The sequence below is a fragment of the Propithecus coquereli genome, unplaced genomic scaffold (genome assembly GCF_000956105.1).
Source record: "Propithecus coquereli isolate 6110/MARCELLA unplaced genomic scaffold, Pcoq_1.0 Scaffold404, whole genome shotgun sequence".
NCBI lineage: Eukaryota > Metazoa > Chordata > Mammalia > Primates > Indriidae > Propithecus > Propithecus coquereli.
The window spans coordinates 1000090-1018836 of record NW_012149775.1 but is presented as its reverse complement, the minus strand read 5'-3'; the positions used below and the strand labels follow the sequence as shown (position 1 = coordinate 1018836).

The 18747-nt window shown below is 51.1% G+C and overlaps 1 protein-coding gene and 1 pseudogene across 1 annotated transcript in view; one reads left to right on the top strand and one right to left on the bottom strand.

Annotated features, from left to right (window-relative positions):
* Nucleotides 1-15330, bottom strand: part of TRIM26 (tripartite motif containing 26) — a 25382-nt gene extending 10052 nt beyond the window's left edge. The window contains exons 1-4 of the mRNA XM_012652971.1: nucleotides 15162-15330; nucleotides 2511-2998; nucleotides 2300-2395; nucleotides 454-684 (exon numbers count right to left, since the gene is read on the bottom strand). Of these exons, the coding sequence (XP_012508425.1) occupies nucleotides 454-684; nucleotides 2300-2395; nucleotides 2511-2948 (765 nt within the window). The 5' untranslated portion in view covers nucleotides 2949-2998; nucleotides 15162-15330. The remainder of the gene's footprint in view (nucleotides 1-453; nucleotides 685-2299; nucleotides 2396-2510; nucleotides 2999-15161) is intronic.
* LOC105817267 overlaps nucleotides 14837-18747 on the top strand; it is a 38484-nt pseudogene continuing 34573 nt past the window's right edge.

The following is an 18747-nucleotide window of genomic DNA, read 5'->3' as shown; positions in this document are numbered from 1 at the left end:
GAGTAGCTGGGACTACAGGCACACGCCACCATGCCCGGCTAATTTTTTCCTATATATTTTTAGTTGTCCAGCTAATTTCTTTCTATTTTGTTAGTAGAGACGGGGTCTCCCTCTTGCTCAGGTTGGTCTCGAACTCCTGAGCTCAAGCGATCCTCCCACCTCGGCCTCCTAGAGTGCTAGGATTACAGGCGTGAGCCACCGCGCCCGGCCTTTTACCACACTTTTAAATGTAATATTTTAAGCATATTTTTGTAGAAAATTTAATTTTTGAAGTGACATCATGCCAGTTATTTCATTTTACGCTCATAAAATTTTTGAAATAAGTGGGGAGGTTAAGGATTATCACCCCCATATTTCAGAGGAGAAAACTGAAGCCTCAGGAGAAACTGACCTCCCAAGGTCATCCAAGTGAATGTCAGGGCTGGCACCCGCTGCCCTGGGAGGGTCTCTCACCTGCATGAGCTCCGTCGCCGGCTGCTGTGCCTTGCCCTCCAGCTCAGAGATGACCAGGGCCAGCCGGGCGAGTTCCCCGACGCCCCGGGCCTTGAACTTCTCCCTGCCCTCCGTGAGCTCCTGCTCCAACTTTGCCAGCTGGTCCAGCAGGTGCTGCTCCCGCTCTCTCAGGAACTGGTGGCCCTGCTCAAACTCAGCCACGATGTACTGCCTCTGGTCCTGGAGCTTCTTCTGCAGGGGCGGGATGAGGGGAAGGGCTGACAGCTCTGCCCTGGGGTGGAGGACCCAGCGTTGGAGGCGCACGACGATGGTCTTTTCCCTTGTTACCCCATTCATGAGTTCTGCAGCGTTTGGTGGGGAGGAGCTATCAAAGGCTCCTGGTCCACCCTCCTCTTCTCAAAGAAGGCGCGAGCAGTGAATCAGTTCAGTTCACTCAGCCCCTGTGTGACCAGAACCCCGACTCTGCCTGCCTGGCCAGCCAGATCTGCTCTAGGCAAACCGGTATGTCCCAGGGCCCTGAGGAACTCTGGGGGTCTTACTCACGAGCCAGCACACTTTCCCTCCTGGCAGAATCTGTCTGTTGCCTCTTCCCGGAAGCTTGCTTACGTAACATCATCCGAGCCTGCTCAATCCTCTCCTCAGTACCCCGCTGGTAGGTCCAAAATGTCTATGTGCACCCCGCCCCTGCCACACAGGACTGTACCGTTTCCTCAGGGCCCGTGTCCGCCCCTGCCTCCAGCTCCCTGCCCAGGCCGGAGTCTGGCCGCAGTCCTCAGGGCCCCTTTGACTGATGTTGGGCCGGAGGTGTCCATGACGACGAGGGCCTGGAGATGCTCCTTGGACTTGGGCTGTCTCTGCCTTTATCTTTCCCTCTCCCTGGGCCCCAATGTCCCTCCACTGCCCACTTCCCAACAAACACACTGCCCCAGAGAACTGGAACCATCTCATCAGCTTCCTCCCTCCTGACGCCTTCCTCTAATCAAGCACACAAGGTGCTGCCTGGTTCCCAACTACTGCTGTCCCTCGTATCAGGGGGCGATTGGTTCCAGGGCCTCCCCCCCCGAGGATACCAACATCTGAGGGTGCTCAAGTCCCTGATACAAAGGGGCACAGTGTGTGCACGGCCTGCGCACAGCCTCCATGCACTTCAATCGTCTGGATTACCCACGACACCGAGCACAATGAAAACGCTGTGCAAAGAGTTGTTACACTGTGCTGTTTAGAGAATAATGACAAGAAAGTCTGTACATGTTCGGCAGAGACGCTTTTTCCTTTTTCTGAATATTTCCACTCTGCGGTTGGTTGAGTCCACGGGTGCAGATCCCGCGATACGCAGGGCCGACTGCACTGGTGACCACGGCCGGCCCGTCCTCACCAACACGGTGCCACCAGGGCTGGTCGGGCCCGCCTTAGCTGCCTCGGCCTCCCCTCTCAGTTCTTACCCTAGAGCCAGCTCCCTCTCGCCAAACCCTCCACCTTCAGGAAATCGTGTCTTTCTCCCCCTCTTTAAAAGAAGAATGAAGCCAGGCCTCCTCAGCCACCTGGCAGAAGAGTAGCAGCTGCCAGACAGGGACCCTGCAGCTGAGGTGACAGTCACAGAGAAGGGAAGGGACCCTGGCTGACATCCAGGCGACCCACTCACCTCTCAGATGAGAAACAGGCCCAAAGCCACACAGCTCAGATGGGCAGAGCTTGGGCTAAAACTCAGGTGAGCCACTGCCAGTCCGACGCCCGTCCTCCCTGTGAGCGGCTCCTTAGGGACAGCTCCCGGCAGCCACTTACTCACCCAGGCTCTCCCTGCTCTGCACGGGCCACCACCTCAGGGCTTCCCAGCCGCCTTGCTTACCAGTGCAGCCAGGATATCAGCTTCTCCCTTGGCCTGGAAGCCCTGAATTTTCTCTCTGTCCCTCCTTAGGGTACTCAGGTGGTTCAGGATTTTTTCCTGTGGAAAGATAAGCAGCAGGGACAGGTGGATGCTCTGGGCCGAGTCTTTGGGGGGCTGCAGGTGCAGCATCCCAGGGAAGGCGGCGGGGCACCGCCGGGCAGGGCGGGCTTACCCTGTGGGGCTGGGCGGCCTTCTCCACGAGCACGGCCGAGTGGGGCCTGTGCTCCCGCGACTCCCGGCACATCACGCACAGCAGCTTCCCGTCGTCCTCGCAGTAGTAGTGCAGCTTCTCCCGGTGCCGCTCGCACAGCTTCGCTTCCTGCTGCTCCCGGGCCACCTCTCCCGGCTGCCGGCCCTTGTCCACCTTTAGCCGCTCGATGTTCTCCACCAAGCTGGCCAGCTGCCACACGGGTCGGATGTTCTCCTTCTTAAAGGGCTTCTTACAGAGCGGGCACACGGGGCGGCCCCCTGAGATGGGGCGGACGTCGGTGGTGCAGCTGCGGCAGAAGACGTGGCCGCAGTCAATGGTCACAGGGTCCCGCAGGTAATCGAGGCAGATGGAGCAGGTCACCTCTTCTTCCAGGCTCCGCAGTGGGGCTGACGTGGCCATGGTGCCCTTAGCTCAGAGGGTTCTCCATTCACCGGTGGGGGCTGCTTCTCCTTGGAGACCAGACACGGAGTCAAGAGCAGGCACAGCAAAAGGGCAGAGGTGGCAGCCTGTACAGGCCACCAGCCCCAGACACCACCAGCTCCCACAAGGCTCACACAACGTCAGACTGAAAGGGACCTTGCCGATCTCGCCCAACCCCTCGTTTACAGATCCAAGCTGGGAGAGAGCAGCTTGGTAGAGGGAAGGGCAGGGCTGCCACCCGCTGACACCTTGCTGCCGGGGAAAGCAGTCCTGTCTCAACAGCCCTTCCTGCCTTCTGCTGGGGAATCCCTCTAAGGCGCCAGCTGTGATAGAACAATCCATCACTATCTGCTAGAAAATTGTCATGATAAATATATCCCCCTTTGAGTGTTTTCCAGGGCTGCTTTGTAGTTTTGGTTGGGTTTACTTCCCCTAAAAGCTGAAATCCATCTAAACTCAGCCCCCAGCGGAGCACAGCTTGGCCACAGTGGACTCGTTCTCAGCTGCGACTCCCCCTCTAGCTGAGCTCACGAGGGGACCAGTCTGGAGACCCAGGTGGCTGTGGCTGCTATGGGGAGCACAGAGCCAGGCGTAGAGACGGCTCTGCTCCTGTCTACCTTTGCAGGCCTGGCCCAGCTCCTATCTGAGGTTACCAGCCTCCTGCCCCTGACTGTGACAACAGAAGTCATTCAAGTACTGAGCCTCAGTTTATCCATCTTCAAGGGTTTCAAAGCAGGTCATGTGAAAGAATTATGTTGAAAGTACTAAGCCTGGTACACAGAAGGAAATCTAAAAGAACCCAGGACCTTTCATTCCCAAATCTAGTGAGTGCTCGAATACAAAGAAAGAGTTCAAATTCAAAGTGACAGGGAGGAAACAGCCACATGACACACATGCCACAGAGTGTGAGATGCGCACAGGGCAGGGCCTGGGGGTGTGCTCTGCCGCAGACCCACGGGAGCAGCTGGAGCATCCTGGGAGGACAGCCGGCAGGGCACAGAGGAAGCAACTGGACCCACAGCGAACCGAGGCCATTAATGTTATGTACAGTGGGCTGTACCACTGTGTACCACCTGTATCACAACAGGGCTCAGTGGCCTTTGTCAGTGGTGACATTAATGGGACAGAAATAACCCCAGTCTGTAAGACCCAAAAGAAAACAAAACAGGAATATAATGTCTACTCCTTGATGATCTAATGTTTTACCAAGTGAAAGGAACGTACAGGTTTACGGATTATTGAACTACTGATCATAAATCCCAACTTGAAGCTCTAATGGATGGAGACATGTGACTTTGAGAGCTGTAACGAGGTGAAAAACACGTATGTTCAAAGCTCAAATAAAAGGATCAGGAGTAACTGTTACACGAAGGTAATATCAAGTTCCTAGAACGTTAGTAAGGCTGGTAGAAATGCTGGGAACGAATTGCTTGGCCCAACTCCCTGGCTTTACTGTTGAGGGAAAAAGCCTGGCCCAGCACTCTTCCATGCCACTCTGTTGAATGCCTGGAGGTTTAAAAGCTCAGGTTCTTTCTTTGTTGGGGGACACCATGTGTTATCTTTGGGGTTAGGAAGGCGTTTTGCAATTTACTGGAAGAATAAAAGGACTGTGAAGAGCTCAGCCACAGCTCCCCTTCCACGCAAAATATGACTCTATCATCACTTGGAGCTGACGTTAACCCAGGCTCCATGCTGGGCTTCGGTGGTCTTTAAACCTGCTGAAACTGTATAAAAAATATCACATATGAACTAGATAAATAAAACTTCCAAGGGGATTACAGAAGAACATTAGCTAATAAGTAGAGGGGTAACAGAATCAGAAAATCATTTTGCAACTACCAATATAATAGCACAAGGATCATCAACAGATGCTAAAATCACTAAGTAAAAGGTATGGGGGGACAGGATAGTTCCCATGTGCCAAAGCACCACCCAATGGATTACTTCCTAACACACCTTGATGAGGGAGTGACCTAGTGGTCACCTCGACCAAGTGACCAAACCCAGCATTGCTAACGGAAGAGCAAAGTGGCACTATATGAATTACACAGCATTACCTATGAAGCTTTCATGCCAAAAATGTTTGACCTGAATGAATCTGGTGAAGCCTTTAGATTTAATTTCCAGTTTACAGAAAATACGAAGGATAAGTGAACAATTTGCAGTATGTTACAACTGAAAAACTGCTGATGGAGGAGTTAGATCACACCATGAGGAAACAATCAGATAAATCCAGAATGTGGAACATTCCACAAGACAACTGGCTTGGTCTTTTAAAAAGTCCATGTCATAAAAAACTTAAAAGGATTGTTCTTGATTTCAAAAGACTAAAGAGAAATAATAACCAAATGCAATGTGTCAACTGTGATTAGATTCTAGTTTTTAAAAAAAGGCTATCAAAATAGTCTTGGGATTATTAGGGGAAATTTGAAAATGGATTGAGTATTAGATGTTAAGAAATTATTTTATTAATGGTATTTACTGAGGTTATATATGAGAATGTCTGTACATTTAGGCAATAGATGCCATATAAGACCCAAGGTGTAAGTCCATGGGCTGAACAACCCAGCTTCCAGTTTGGGCTCTGGAACCCAGTAACCAGGTGACTAACACCTTCTTGGCAATGGCATTTATTTAGGACTCACCATACCTGCCATCGATACAGCTTATGATATGTCACGCTCAGGATACTCTTCTGAGGAAACTGAGGCTCAGCGGGGCTAAGCAGCTTGCCGAGAGCGCGTGGCTAGGAAGCAGGGTCTGGTGCCAAGGCCTCTGCCCAGCCCAGTACCCTCTCTTCCCTACCCAAACACGCTGTAAAATGGGGTCTGATTCCAGCTCCTTTGTTAGGAGGCTCAGATGAGGTCATCCACATGGAAGGGCTTTGGAAGCCGAGTAGTGCTGACGAAAGAAAAGGGGCACGGATTCTGCTGATACCAGCTGACAGCGCCCTGGCCTTCGCTGTGACAAACGTTAACACTGGGGGAACCAAGCACCCCTGCTGGACAGCATTTTCCTCTTAGTGATGGAAGGAGGATCTCCCGATTTCAGAGTTGGGGGAAGTGAGGTTGAGTGTGAGCTGTGGGCAGACAGGATACCGCTCCCTCTCCCCACACGCAATTCTGCCAGGTCCGATGCAAAACTCACCCTCTCCAGAATCTCTCCTTCAATTTAGCACACTCCCCCACGACTCTGCCTTTCCGTCATGTATGCCTTCACTGTGTTCTCCGATTATCTCAAAAGTTTTCTACGATGAGGGATAAAACCGTTACTCTCCTCTCCATTCCTTGCTCCTGGGCAGACAACCCTTAAGAAGTCAGAGCCAGACAAAATCTTAGAGATGACACAGTCCAGCCCCATTCCCCTTACCCAGATGAGAATCCTGAGGCCAGAAGTCACTTCGTGAGTTGCCTCACACCAGAGGTCACAGGCCCCTGCTGGGGAGGGGGTCAGTTCTTCCGTCTCTTCAATAAACCAGCAGCTAGCTGCACTTCTACAGAACCAGGAAGATGCTGCAAAGGACAAGCCCTGCGATACCCTGGTGCCCTCCTTGCAGACAGTACTGGAGACACTTCCTACCTTCCTCTAAGAGGTTCCCCTCTCCCCCAAAACCCACCCCTCCCCTGTAAGTCTCTGGATCTCATAAAGACCTAATCTGCATATGTCAACAGACTGGCCAAGGTGACACCATGTAATTTCAGGATGTGGACACGTGCACAGTTCTTCGCTCCGAGAATCATCACTGTGAGCTGCGAAAACTAGCTGAAGTGTCGCTGTGAACATCCATACCCCGACACGCTCGCACACCTTGCCTCTACCCCTGTCCTGGCCTAATTCTGAGGGAGAGGATCAGAACTGTACCCCTTGCTTCTTGAGAGCAGCCAGCTTCTGCTCCCATAGGCGCTAAGCTCTCCTCCGTGTGTGTGGCTTCTGCCATCCCACCTCTAGCACTTTAGTGCATCCAGCGCTGGCCTCCTGCAGCCTCAGGCTCCTGGATGCCACCCACAGAAGTGCTGTGGAAGACACTGAAGCCCAGATGTGGACCCCAGGACCCAGTGAAGCCAGTGGAGGTGCCTGGACTTGTACCCTGGCCTCCAGGCTGCCAGTCCAGGGCTCTCTTGAGTACCCCAGGCTGCTTCTCAAGCATATGCTGGGGCCTCCAAACAAGAGCCCCTTCTTCCAGTAATCCCAAGCACTTAGCCTAGGGCTCCATTCCCTGTGAGAACCCATTTAAGAGCTCTTAGGGGCCCCAGATTAAGTTCCATTTCTTAATCTGAAATAAGCAAATTCTCCTATAAGTAAATTTCCATGAGACATTTCTAACAAACCTGGAGAGGACAGAACTCAGGGCAAAAAGCAAGTGATCTGGAAGGGCCCACTAGAGGAGGGGGCGCACTCTTGCTGACCAGGCCAAAGGCCTGGAATTCCCAAATTTTACAACCCTGGTTGTGGCTGTGGGCTGGGCACCAGGCTGTCCCAGGAGACCCAGTGACCATGGACGGTGCATTCCCGTGGTCTCATGTGGGTTACTTGCCCTCACAGGGCCAAGCATTAGTGGTGCCCTGAAGCACAGAAGGCCATGGAAACCACCAGGGCCAGACCCCTGACATGCTCAGGACAGTGGACATCCCCACAGGGCTCAGAGAGGGGTAGGAGGCAGCAACCAGCTGGGATGCAGATGAGAAAGGGCTAGAAAGTGCCTCTGTCCTGCGGCTGACCCACTGCGGGAGTTGGAAGTTGTCTGTGCTTGTGCCTGGATATTAGTCTGATACTGAATCACGAACCAAGCTCTCTCTTGCCTAAAATATCCCTAGGTGTCCTTTGGCGCTCTGCACCAGAGGATATAAGAAGGAATCCTTTATCATCTTACGGAACTGTTGGGAATCCTGACTATGCATAAGAACCACCTGGGGAGGCTTCAAAACACACCTAGAGGGCCGGGCGCGGTGGCTCACGCCTGTAATCGTAGCACTCTGGAAGGCCAAGGCAGTGGATCGCTCAAGGTCAGGAGTTCGAGACCAGCCTGAGCAAGAGCAAGACCCCATCTCTACTAAAAAATAGAAAGAAATGATCTGGACAACTAAAAATATATATATAGAAAAAATTAGCCGGGCATGGTGGCACATGCCTGTAGTCCCAGCTACTCGGGAGGCTGAGGCAGTAGGATCGCTTGAGCCCAGGAGTTGGAGGTTGCTGTGAGCTAGGCTGACGCTACGGCACTCTAGCCCAGGCAACAAAGTGAGACTGTGTCTCAAAAAAAACAAAACAAAAAAAAAACACACCTAGACCAGCTGAGTCAGAATCTCTGAAGGTGGCCAGGTTTGGTATTTAAAAAAACAAACTCCCCAGGTGACTCTAATGTCTTACCAGGACTGCGGCACTGGCCAAATCCCCTGATTTACAGCCCAGGAAAGAGAGGGCAGAGCCTGGGCTTCGCTTGCCCGGTGGCAGAGCTGGCTGGCAGCAAGGCCAGGGCCACTGCGAGCTGGGCAGAGGGGCACCTCCCAGGCAGCTCCTTCCGCTGCACAGCACGCACTGGGTGCCTGGAAAATGAACTTTCCCTCACCCCTAGGGAGTGATGCGGAGAGTGAGCCGACTGCAGAGAGCCGGGGTAGTGGGGCGTCTGAGGAACTGACGACTGGCCAGACGCAGGGTGAGTGGGGCAGACTGCTGGGGCTCGAGCACAGGGAGGGCAGAGAAACAGGAGGGAACAGATTATGCAAGACTCTGGCCCACGTTAGGAACTTTGGACTTTATCCTAACAGCCCTGGGAGCCACTGAGGGTTTATGCAGCACTATGTTGAAATTCACTTAACAGTTAACAATATTTATTAGGCACCTACTATGTGCCAAGCACTGAGGTTATGGCAGGCAACAAAAATGGTAAAGTCCCTACCCTACCAGAGATCACACCTAGTGACATAATCGAGGAATCCTTTAAAAGCTGAAATCAGATCCAACTGTGGGGATTATCAAACCTTCAAGAGTTTCCTGCTTTACCTAAACCTTTCTCCTTTGGTCCCTCCGTGCTCCGGCCATTCTGGCCTTCCTTTTGTCCCTCAGACACAGTTGCTCCCATGTCAAGAGGCCAATCTGCACATAACCGCCCTGGTGAAGCCCCTCAGTGGCTTTCTAGTGCTCCGGGAATAAAGTCAAAACTCCTTCCCTCCTCTGTGAGGCCGCAGAGAGCCATGGCCCAGCCCTTGTCTCCAGGCTCAACTGCCACTCCCCACCTCAGATTCAACCTCAACCCCACCAGCAAACGGAACCCCTCTCCATGCCTCAAACAAAATGTCATGCCCTTTTCCCACCCGGGCTCTTTGAAAATGCTATTCCCTCTGCCTAGAACGCCATCCCTTTTCTACTTAGCAAACTCCTTTTCCAGCTTGAAAGCCACCCTGGCAAATCTCTCCTGAGCCCACACATGGTCTCCCTCGTACAGCCCCAAAGCACCCCAGCCGGCACCCTGTACTTCTCTGCAGTTATAAGTCCTGATTAATTACTTGCTTAACACCAGCTTTTCCCAGCAAACAAAGACAGAGACTGTGTCTGTCTTTCCCCAGAATCTAGCACAATACTTGGCACACAGTAGACAATAAAAATTGACTGGAGAAACAAATGAAGCACAAGCATGGAGTATCTGCTGCAAAGATGCTTCCTAAATGTCTGTTGATGGAATGCTAGCAATCTTAGCCACTTGTCCTTCCTCTCCAGCAAGATGGCAAATTACTAGAGAGAAGCAATTTCTTTACATTCCCTGTAGCAGCAAGAACAGTGGGCTGTATGTCACCCTCAGGGCACCGGAACCCTGGCTTGGCTCTAGAAACTTACAGAAACCAAGGGAGGAGGAAAAGCTGTGTCTGTGAAGATGGTTGTTGTGGAATAAGCTAATATGATGAAAATCACTCCTTCCCTTTTCTTTAGTTTTAGACCTGGGTATGCATCCATAAACAATATAGTTTATTTTTTCAGGTTCCTTTTTTTTTTTGAGACAGAGTCTCACTCTTTTGCCTGGGCTAGAGTGAGTGCCGTGGCGTCAGCCTAGCTCACAGCAACCTCACACTCCTGGGCTCGAGCAATCCTTCTGCCTCAGCCTCCCGAGTAGCTGGGACTACAGTCATGCACCACCACACCCCACTAATTTTTCCATTTTTTGTAGAGACAGGGTCTCACCCTTGCTCAGGCTGGTCTTGAACTCCTGGCCTCAAGCAATCCTCCCGCCTCAGCCTCCCCAAGGTGCTAGAATTATAGGTGTGAACCACTGCACCCAGCCTTTTTCCATGTTTTGAGCCTCGAATGGAATCATATTGCATGTTATTTTGGGGGGGCTATCGGCATCATGTTTGTGAGGTTCATTCATGTGATTGGGAGCCGATTTTATTTATTTTCATTGCTCTTCTATAATTATACAATTCTTGAATGCAGTCTACTTCTGATAGCCATCTGGGTTGTTTCCAGTTTGAGACAACTGCAAATACTGCTTCTGTAAATATGTCGCACACGTGTCCTAGCACACACAGGCAGGAAGACGCATGCCCAGTTTGACTAGATCAGGCCGAACTGTTTCCAAATCAACCACACTGCTGCGCTCTCCCCAGCAGGCTACCAGCACTCAAGCTGCTCCACAGCCGCGCCGACACCTGGTATTGTCAGCTCTCAAATTTTTGCCAATCTGGCGGCTGGGAAATAGAATCTCATTGTGCGTGTGTGTGTGTTTGACACTAAAATAAAGAAAGAGCATGAGAGAGGCCCAGTAACAGGCTAAGGAACACTACAGCAGCGGACCAGATATTGTGCTCCTGGAGCTAGCTAGTAAGTGCTGTAAATGTTTATCTTTTGGAGGAGGAGAGAGGTAGGCCCGGCTTCCATACTTCCTTCCTTTGGTAACTTAACATCTGCATTAGTGAGATGGAGATATTCTAACCATTCATATCCATGGGGAGGGAGGGATCTAAGCCATCAGCTAGGGCGTTGCTGTTTTTCATCAAATTTGCGACATCTATGACATAACATTTTAGCATCTCTGAAGTGTGACTGACGGCATGTCACAGTTTAACTGGCAAAATATTTTTTCTATGTGCAACATAAAATAATGGGTGGTGCTACGGCTTGAATGTGTCTTGGGAAATCCACAGTTTGGAAACTTAACTGCCAATATAACAGTATTAAAAGGTGGAGGCTTTAAGAGGTGACCAGGTGACCAGGGAACAGATTAATGCCATTCTTGGAGTCAGCTGCTATAAAAGCTCGCTCTGCTCGCTCGTGATGGTCTCTGTCTTGCTTGCTAGCTCCCACCTTCCATCATGGGATGACCCTTCCAGAAGCTGGCACCATGCTCTCGGATTTCCCAGCCTCCAGAACCATGAGCCGAGTAAACTTCTATTGTTTATAATTCACCAAGTCTGTTGTAGTCTGTTATAGCAACAGAAAACAGATTAAGACAAATGGCATCTTAGCGCTGCTGAGATGTGGCATGCCTTCTCCAAGTGCGGCCAGAATAATTTTCCCAGCACAACTCCTGGCTGAGGTCACAACTGCACAGGAAGGCCCCCCATCTGCACAATCGGGCCCCAACTTACTTATCCAGCCCCTGGACAAGTAATTCTGTCTCACCCTAGCTAATTCTCCGGCTGTTAGATACACTGAGCCAGGAAGACAGCTCCCCCCACCTCCCCACTCTCCACGTGTGCCCATGTACGTGCTCTCTTCTCAGGCCCAGCTCATCCTTAAAGGCTTTGTCCCTTTATCTGGGCGGTCCTTCCTGCGCCCATCCCAGCCCCGCGTTGAATGACTCCCTCCCCTGGTTAGCTCCTGCAGCTCTGCCTACACCGTACCTCTCCGACAGCACCATCGCACTGCTCCATGCAGGAGTCCCCTTCTCCGCTGGAGATGTGCTCTAGGACCCCTCGGGGATGCCTGAAACTGCAGATTTACCAAGCCCTATATATACTATGTTTTTTCCTATACATAAACACCTATAATAAAGTTTAACTTTTAAATTAGGCACAGTAAGAGATTAACAATAACTGATAGAACAACTATAACAATATACTGTAATAAAAGTTATGTGAATGTGGTGTCTCTCTCTCTCTCAGAATATCCTATTGTACTGTGCTCACCCTTCTTGTGATGAAGGGACGGCAGCACAGCACAAGATTCCATCACACTACTCAGAACAGAGTGCAACTTAAAACTTATGAATTGTGTATTTATGGAATTTTCTATTTAATATCTTCCAACCTATGTTGACCGTGGGTAACCAAAACCATGGAAAAGGAAACCACGGATAAAAGGGACTACCATATACAGGTACCTGAAAATCACTTAGAGTGTGTGTGTGTGTGTGTGTGTGTGTGTGTGTGTGTGTGTGTGTATAAAAATATAACTATATAAAAGAGACTATTGTAATTAATATTTTTACCTATCTCCTCCCCCAACAAGAATGTGAACCCAAGGGCCATGCCTCATTGATCTTTATCTCCAGTATCTGGCACAAAGTAGGGGGTCTGTAAACGTTAGTAGAATTCATGTCACCCTCTGATTGCAGAGCCCTGCCATCTTCTCCATTCTCCCCACTCTCGCTGCACTCCCCTTTCCCACTTCACAATTCTGCTTGAGCAGCAGGCTTCCGGGGCTCTCCTTGGATTAGACATTCTTGGCCACAAACATTACCCAGATCTCCCCCACCCTCCCTCCACACACACACACACACACACACACACACACACACACACAAACACACAGTTGGGGGAAGAGGGAAGGTCAACATTCCATTTCTACCAAGGGCCAGGCACAGTAGCTCACGCCTATAATCCTAGCACTTTGGGAGGCTGAGGAGGAGGCAAGATTGCTTGAGGTCAGGAGTTCGAGACCAAGCTGGCAAGTTCTAATTCATCCTGATGCCAGCCAAATTATGCTTTTGCTTTCCCAAAAACAACTCCTTCCCATTCTCCATGTCTTTTCTATTCTGAGCCTAAAAATCCAAGTCTGAAGTCACCCAGAGAAGCCTCAATTCAGACCACAGGTACTTTTCTGAGGTTTGAAGTCTTCTATGATGATCAGATCCAGTCTGAGTCCAGTCTGCTATTCCACTGCAGGAAATGACATCTAAGAAGTCACCCACTGCCCTGGGACTCAGTTTCCTTACCTCTCAACAAGGGGAAAATGTTTTGCCAAGTTCACCAGGCTGTTTGAACTTCAAGTGAGGTCACATAAGTTAAAGCATTTCCATAACAAAAAGCTCTATAAAAATACATGCTAGGAAGGAGCACAGGAGCCAATGTGAAAGAGTTCCCAATGGCCGAAGCTGCAATAATTTGAGCAACAAAATAAAGGAGTATTATAACCCAAAGTATAAAATAAATATCCCTGAGTCTACGCTGATAAAAATAATTTAATAAATTAATAAATGAAGGAGAAGAGAGAAACAAATCTTCCACACAGAAGAATCCCAAATAATATATGTAGATATTTGCCCCTAAGGAGGGGGAGCATAACTCCCCATTCCTTGGGTATGGGCTGCACATAGCGACTTCCTTCCAAAGAGTACAGTATGCAAAGAGTGGAAAATAGAATAATTTTACAGAGGAGAAACGTGACAGACACTATCTCAGCCAAGTGATCAAGATCAACATTAAGTCATAAATCTTGTTGATAGCATGTGCCCTTGAATGATGTGATGAACACGGCAATCCACCTCTGTGGTCTTCTCAATATCCTGTAAGACCAGACTTAGGAGAAAAACACCACACAAATTCCAATAGAGGGGTACCCCACCATATATGGCCAGTACACTCCAAGACTGTCAAGCTCCTCAAAGCAAGTAAAGTCCGAGAAACTGCCACAGCCAAAAGGAGCATAAAGAGACATGACAACTAAATGTGATGTGCTAACCTGGACGGGATCATGAAACAGAAAAAGTACTTAGGTAAAAACTAAGGAAATCTGAAAACACTATGGACTTTGTTCAACAACTATGCATCAATATTGGTTCATTAATTGCAACGAATGTACCACACTGATGTAAGATGTTCATAACAGGGGAAACAGTTTGGGGTATATGGGAACTCTCCTATCTTCTCAATTTTTCTGCACATCTAAAACTGTTCTTAAAAATAAGATCTATTTAAAAAATAAAGTTGCGGCCGGGCATGGTGGCTCACGCCTGTAATTCTAGCATTCATTCTGGGAGGCCGAGGCGGGCAGATTGTTTGTTTGAGCTCGTGAGTTCGAAACCAGCCTGAGCAAGAGCGAGACCCTGTCTCTACTAAAAATATAAAGAAATTAGCTGGACAACTAAAAGTATATAGAAAAAATTAGCCGCGCATGGTGGCGTGTGCCTGTAGTCCCAGCTACCTGGGAGGCTGAGACAGGAGGATGGCTTGAGCCCAGGAGTTTGAGGTTGCTGTGAGTTAGGCTGATGCCACGGCACTCTAGCCTGGGCAACAGAGACTCTGTCTCAAAAAAAATAAAATAAAGTTGCAATTTTGGGAACATAAAAAGAGCCTGTTTTTTTAAAGGTGATTTGTTTTTAATTTGGGGAAAAGACATGCTAGGGATTATGATTTTAGATAACAGTTAAAATAGGAGGCTCAGGCATGCATGAATGAATGTCATTCTCCCCTCTTTTGAGGCACACACAAATCGTGGTGTCAAAATTTGGAATCTACTAGGAATTTGGAAGCGTTTCCCTCCCATTTACTCCGCAAAGTTAAATGTGCACTTTTTTCCTAAGGCCAAACAGGGATAAAATCGGCAGGAAAAATGCTAATGCGGTGGAAGAGGGAGTGAATGCACAGCTCCAAGTATATGCGGCTAAACCGGTTTACTCCGACCAAAAAAGAGTTAAGGAAAGAAAACATGACTTCATGGCTCTGGTCACAGAGCCGGACTGGCACTCCATCTACCAAGCTCCAAGCAACCGGACCGTCATCCGGGCCCCGCTTACTTCTGGTTCTGCAGGACTAGTACGGACCCAAGTCTGAGCAGGACACCGGAAAGCGAGAAGACCCACGAGGAAGGGGACAATGTAGGGTCAAGCAAGCAGGAGGGATCAGGCTCCCAGGGAGGACGCGGGGAACTTGGCCTCCCCGGGCCCGCCGGGGGCCCTGGCCCCGTTCCGCCCCCGGGCCCGCGTAAGCTGGGGCCGGTGTGTGGGACTGTTGCTGCATCTCCCATTGGACCCCTACTCACCGGTCTCGAGCTCCGGGCCGCGAATCCGAGGTTCGGGCCCCTCCCCGCTCGCGCCGGTCTGTTCCGGGTCCCGCTCCCCGCGAGCAACCAGCGCGACAGCTCGTCCCCGCCCGGTAATCTCCCGGTTCTTCGGGCCCTCCCCCGAGATTTCTCTCGGCCTGGCCCCGGGATTGGCCCTGCCGAACCGCGCCTTCCAATGGGAACCTTAGTCTCCTCTGCGTCACCGGTCTCCGGGCAAGGCCTGGCGGCCGCCGGAGGTGGGGCAGCGGGGCCAAGAAAAGGAAACTGGAAGCCGGCGCGGCCGGGCTGCGCAGACGCCGCTCGGGTGTGGCGCGTAACCTGGACGCACGGTTACGGGCTCTAGGGAGGCTATATTCTGACGACTGATGAGGCTCCTTTGTGGGACTCTGGGGTGCAGGAGTGTCCTCTCCTCCTCCGAGACCCCTCCGCCGCGCGGCTCCCTCCTCGCGCTGGGTCAGCCGTGGGCGCTTGGAAGCGAAGCGGCTCTCGCCAGGTGCCCATAGTAAACGTGACTCCCCGCCCCTCCGTGGCCTAGACCTGCTTCCAGGACAAGGCAGGACCTCGGCAAGCAAATATTTTCAGGGGCCTATTTACAAAAATCATCTACCACTTCCTAGGGAAAATAACGTAAAGAAGGCAGGCACTGTCGCCATTCCACAGAAGGGAAAGTGAGGTTCTGGGAGCCTAAGGGTCTGGGCCCAGCTCTGTGGCGCTGAACTTGGAAACCGCAGAGGCTGCAAAGCGGCCGAGCTCGGGCTCGCAGGGTCCTCGGCGGGAGGTTTCCGAGAGCCTCGGGCGCGGCCCGCCCCCCCGGAAGCCAGCGGCGCGGAGGCTGACCCGGCCGCCCGGCCTGCGCTCTGCGCTTTGCGCTCGTCTCCGCCCTTCGCGGGGCCGCCCCTGTGCTGCCATCGCCGCGTCTCAGGCACCGCCGCGGGAAAACCTCGTCTTCCGGGCCAGCCGGGCGTCTGCCGCGCTCAGCCCCGGTGCCGGGCTGGGAGCAGGCTGGAAGAGGCGGCCAAAGTTCTCCGGCTCCGCCAGTGCCCTGCGCCGAAGGGTGGAGATCTACCTGGGGACACCGGCCGCCCGCCTCGGCAGGGGTGGGAGAGTGGACTGCAGTGGTTGGGGTATTCCTAACTGTGGGAGCTCAGGGTCCTAGACCCTAAACCCCGCCTGGCCTCCAGCTCCTCTCCGCTGGGGGTGGAGAAATTTGAATACTCAAGGTTTAGCAAGTGGTGGAGGAGGTGGGGCATGCGGAAGACATCCACGCCCACATCTTACATTCCCGCCTCCCTCCCTGCTCCATGTCCGCATTCGTCCTTTCTCCCGTCGTCCAGCGGCGCAACCAGCGCTGTCCCTCTTGGCTCGGAGGAGAGCGCACCTCACCTACTGGGCACAACGCCGGCGAGCCTGTGTTCCGGATGTGGTCTCAGTACACCCGAGACTCTTCTGATAACTGCTCTTTTAGTTGGCGTTGAAAGAAGAAAGTGTGTCCAAGATGCTCCTTAAATAATTTTGTGCTACTAAGCGCTTTCTCTCTGTCCCAAGGAGGTACTTGGCCCATTCACAGGCGGTTCTGTGCACGCTCCAGCTGTAAACGCCCTCCACACCCAACCTGCGCCTCAAAATTTTGGTATCTTCCCAGCACACTTAGAGGGGCACGGAAGGCCCCTGCAGGGCCTGGGGGGACTAACATAACAGCCCTGCTTATCTCTGTCACCTCCCTCATGCCACTTCTCCCTTAGGCCATGTCCTTTAACCTGTCTTATCTTGAAAGGCTCTGCCCAACCCTTTATAAGGCTGCCCCCTTTTGTGGGTTTTATTTCTGCTTAATTGGCATTTTAAAAGGTCTTCCTCCGTCATCCAGTCTAAACCAGTTCCCCATCATGCATTACTCTGTTTCACTTTCTTCATGCATTTGTCCCCATTTAAAGGCATCTTGTTCATTTCTTTGTCAAAGTGTTTATTTTCCATCGTCCTCCCCCTCAATGTAAGCCCAGGAGAGTTGAGACATCGCCTGTCTTCCCTGCGCGTGGCTTCCCATGTCGATACATGTATGTTGAATGAATGAGCTTGGCGTGGGCACATCTCAACTCTATCTAAAGCCACACGGCCCTGCTTGGCTGCAGTCTCAGCCATGCAGTCCCCTCTCCCACCACACTACATCTTGGTTGGTGCAGCTTCTCAAGTCCAAGTAAGAGAAACAGAAATGGACTCTGGGCACACAGGTGACTCCAAGGCTTGCTTTGTGGTCGGAGGCAGCTTTGTGGTGGCCCATGGTGGTGCCTGCCCCTCTAGCTCCTGGCACTGAGACCCACCGGATGTTCCCAAGGTTCTAAAAGCAGAGTTAAAATTCCTTCCTCCAGCTCTCCAGTCCTGTGGTCATAGCAGATGGAGGCCAGGGCAGTGTATGAGGCTGGCTAGGAGGAAGCTAAACCACAGGAGCTTAAATCCTCTGTCTGGCCCTTTATGTGAGGCTTTGGGGGAGTTGCTCAAGCCCTATGTGCCATAGGTTTTTCCTCTGTAAAATGGAAATAACAGTTATACCTGCTTCATAGGGTTGTTATGAGCATGAAATGTAAAGCTTTGAAATGGTAAATAAATGTTGACTAGGCCAGAGGGTATGGTATGATCACTTGCATTTGAAATAAGTATCTTAAATCAAGCAAGAAGATTTAGTAAGTATATTCCTTGAGCAGCTCTGGTTTAACCTGAAGAACAACTAGAGGCTGCCCTCTAAAAATGAGTTCGCCTATAACAGGGGACAGGAAATGCTATCCCAAAATACGGCACCTTGGAAATTGAGAAAACAGCAGAAGATCTCTTTGACCTTGACTTGCTCTTTTCGACCATGAAGCAGGCCATAGGAACTAGAATTCCCCCTGCCCCTTCCTCCCTAAAGCAGGCCTTAAAATCTAGGAAGGTCACTCTCTGACCTTCTCCCTCCTTCTCCCCTAAAGACCCTTATGTGAGAGGGATCCTGCCCTATTGATAAGGAAAACTTCCATCTATTACTTGGCGGTGCATCAGCTGCCTGAGACCTCCACCCCTCACGGAAGACCTGCATCAGCTTAATACTAACCTATTACCTGGCGCATCAACTAACCTATTACCTGGCACATCAGCATAACACTAAACCTATTACCTGGTGCATCAACATAATACTAACCTATTACCTGACATATCAACTAACCTATTACCTAGCAGGTATTAGCCACCTGATACCCCACCCCTCGGGCCACCCCAACTTAATAAAAGTGTGAAAAATCGGGTAGACGGGGCTCAGAATTTGGTGGCAAGACCCCTCTGAGCCAGCGGGTGAATAAACTTTGATTCTCCAACTCCCGACTCTCCGTGTGCCGCTCAGCTTGTCCTCGGAACCACCCACTGTAACACTTGCTGTAACACTATACCTTGAGGGAAGGAGTGTCACACAGGGAAGCCAAGAAGACACTGAACACACAGGCCCTGCTGAGCCCCCTGCCCTCTCCCCAGTTTATTACCATTAGATCATCCTCCTTTGTTTGTGCAATCATACTTCTGCACGACTGTCCATACAAATAGATCT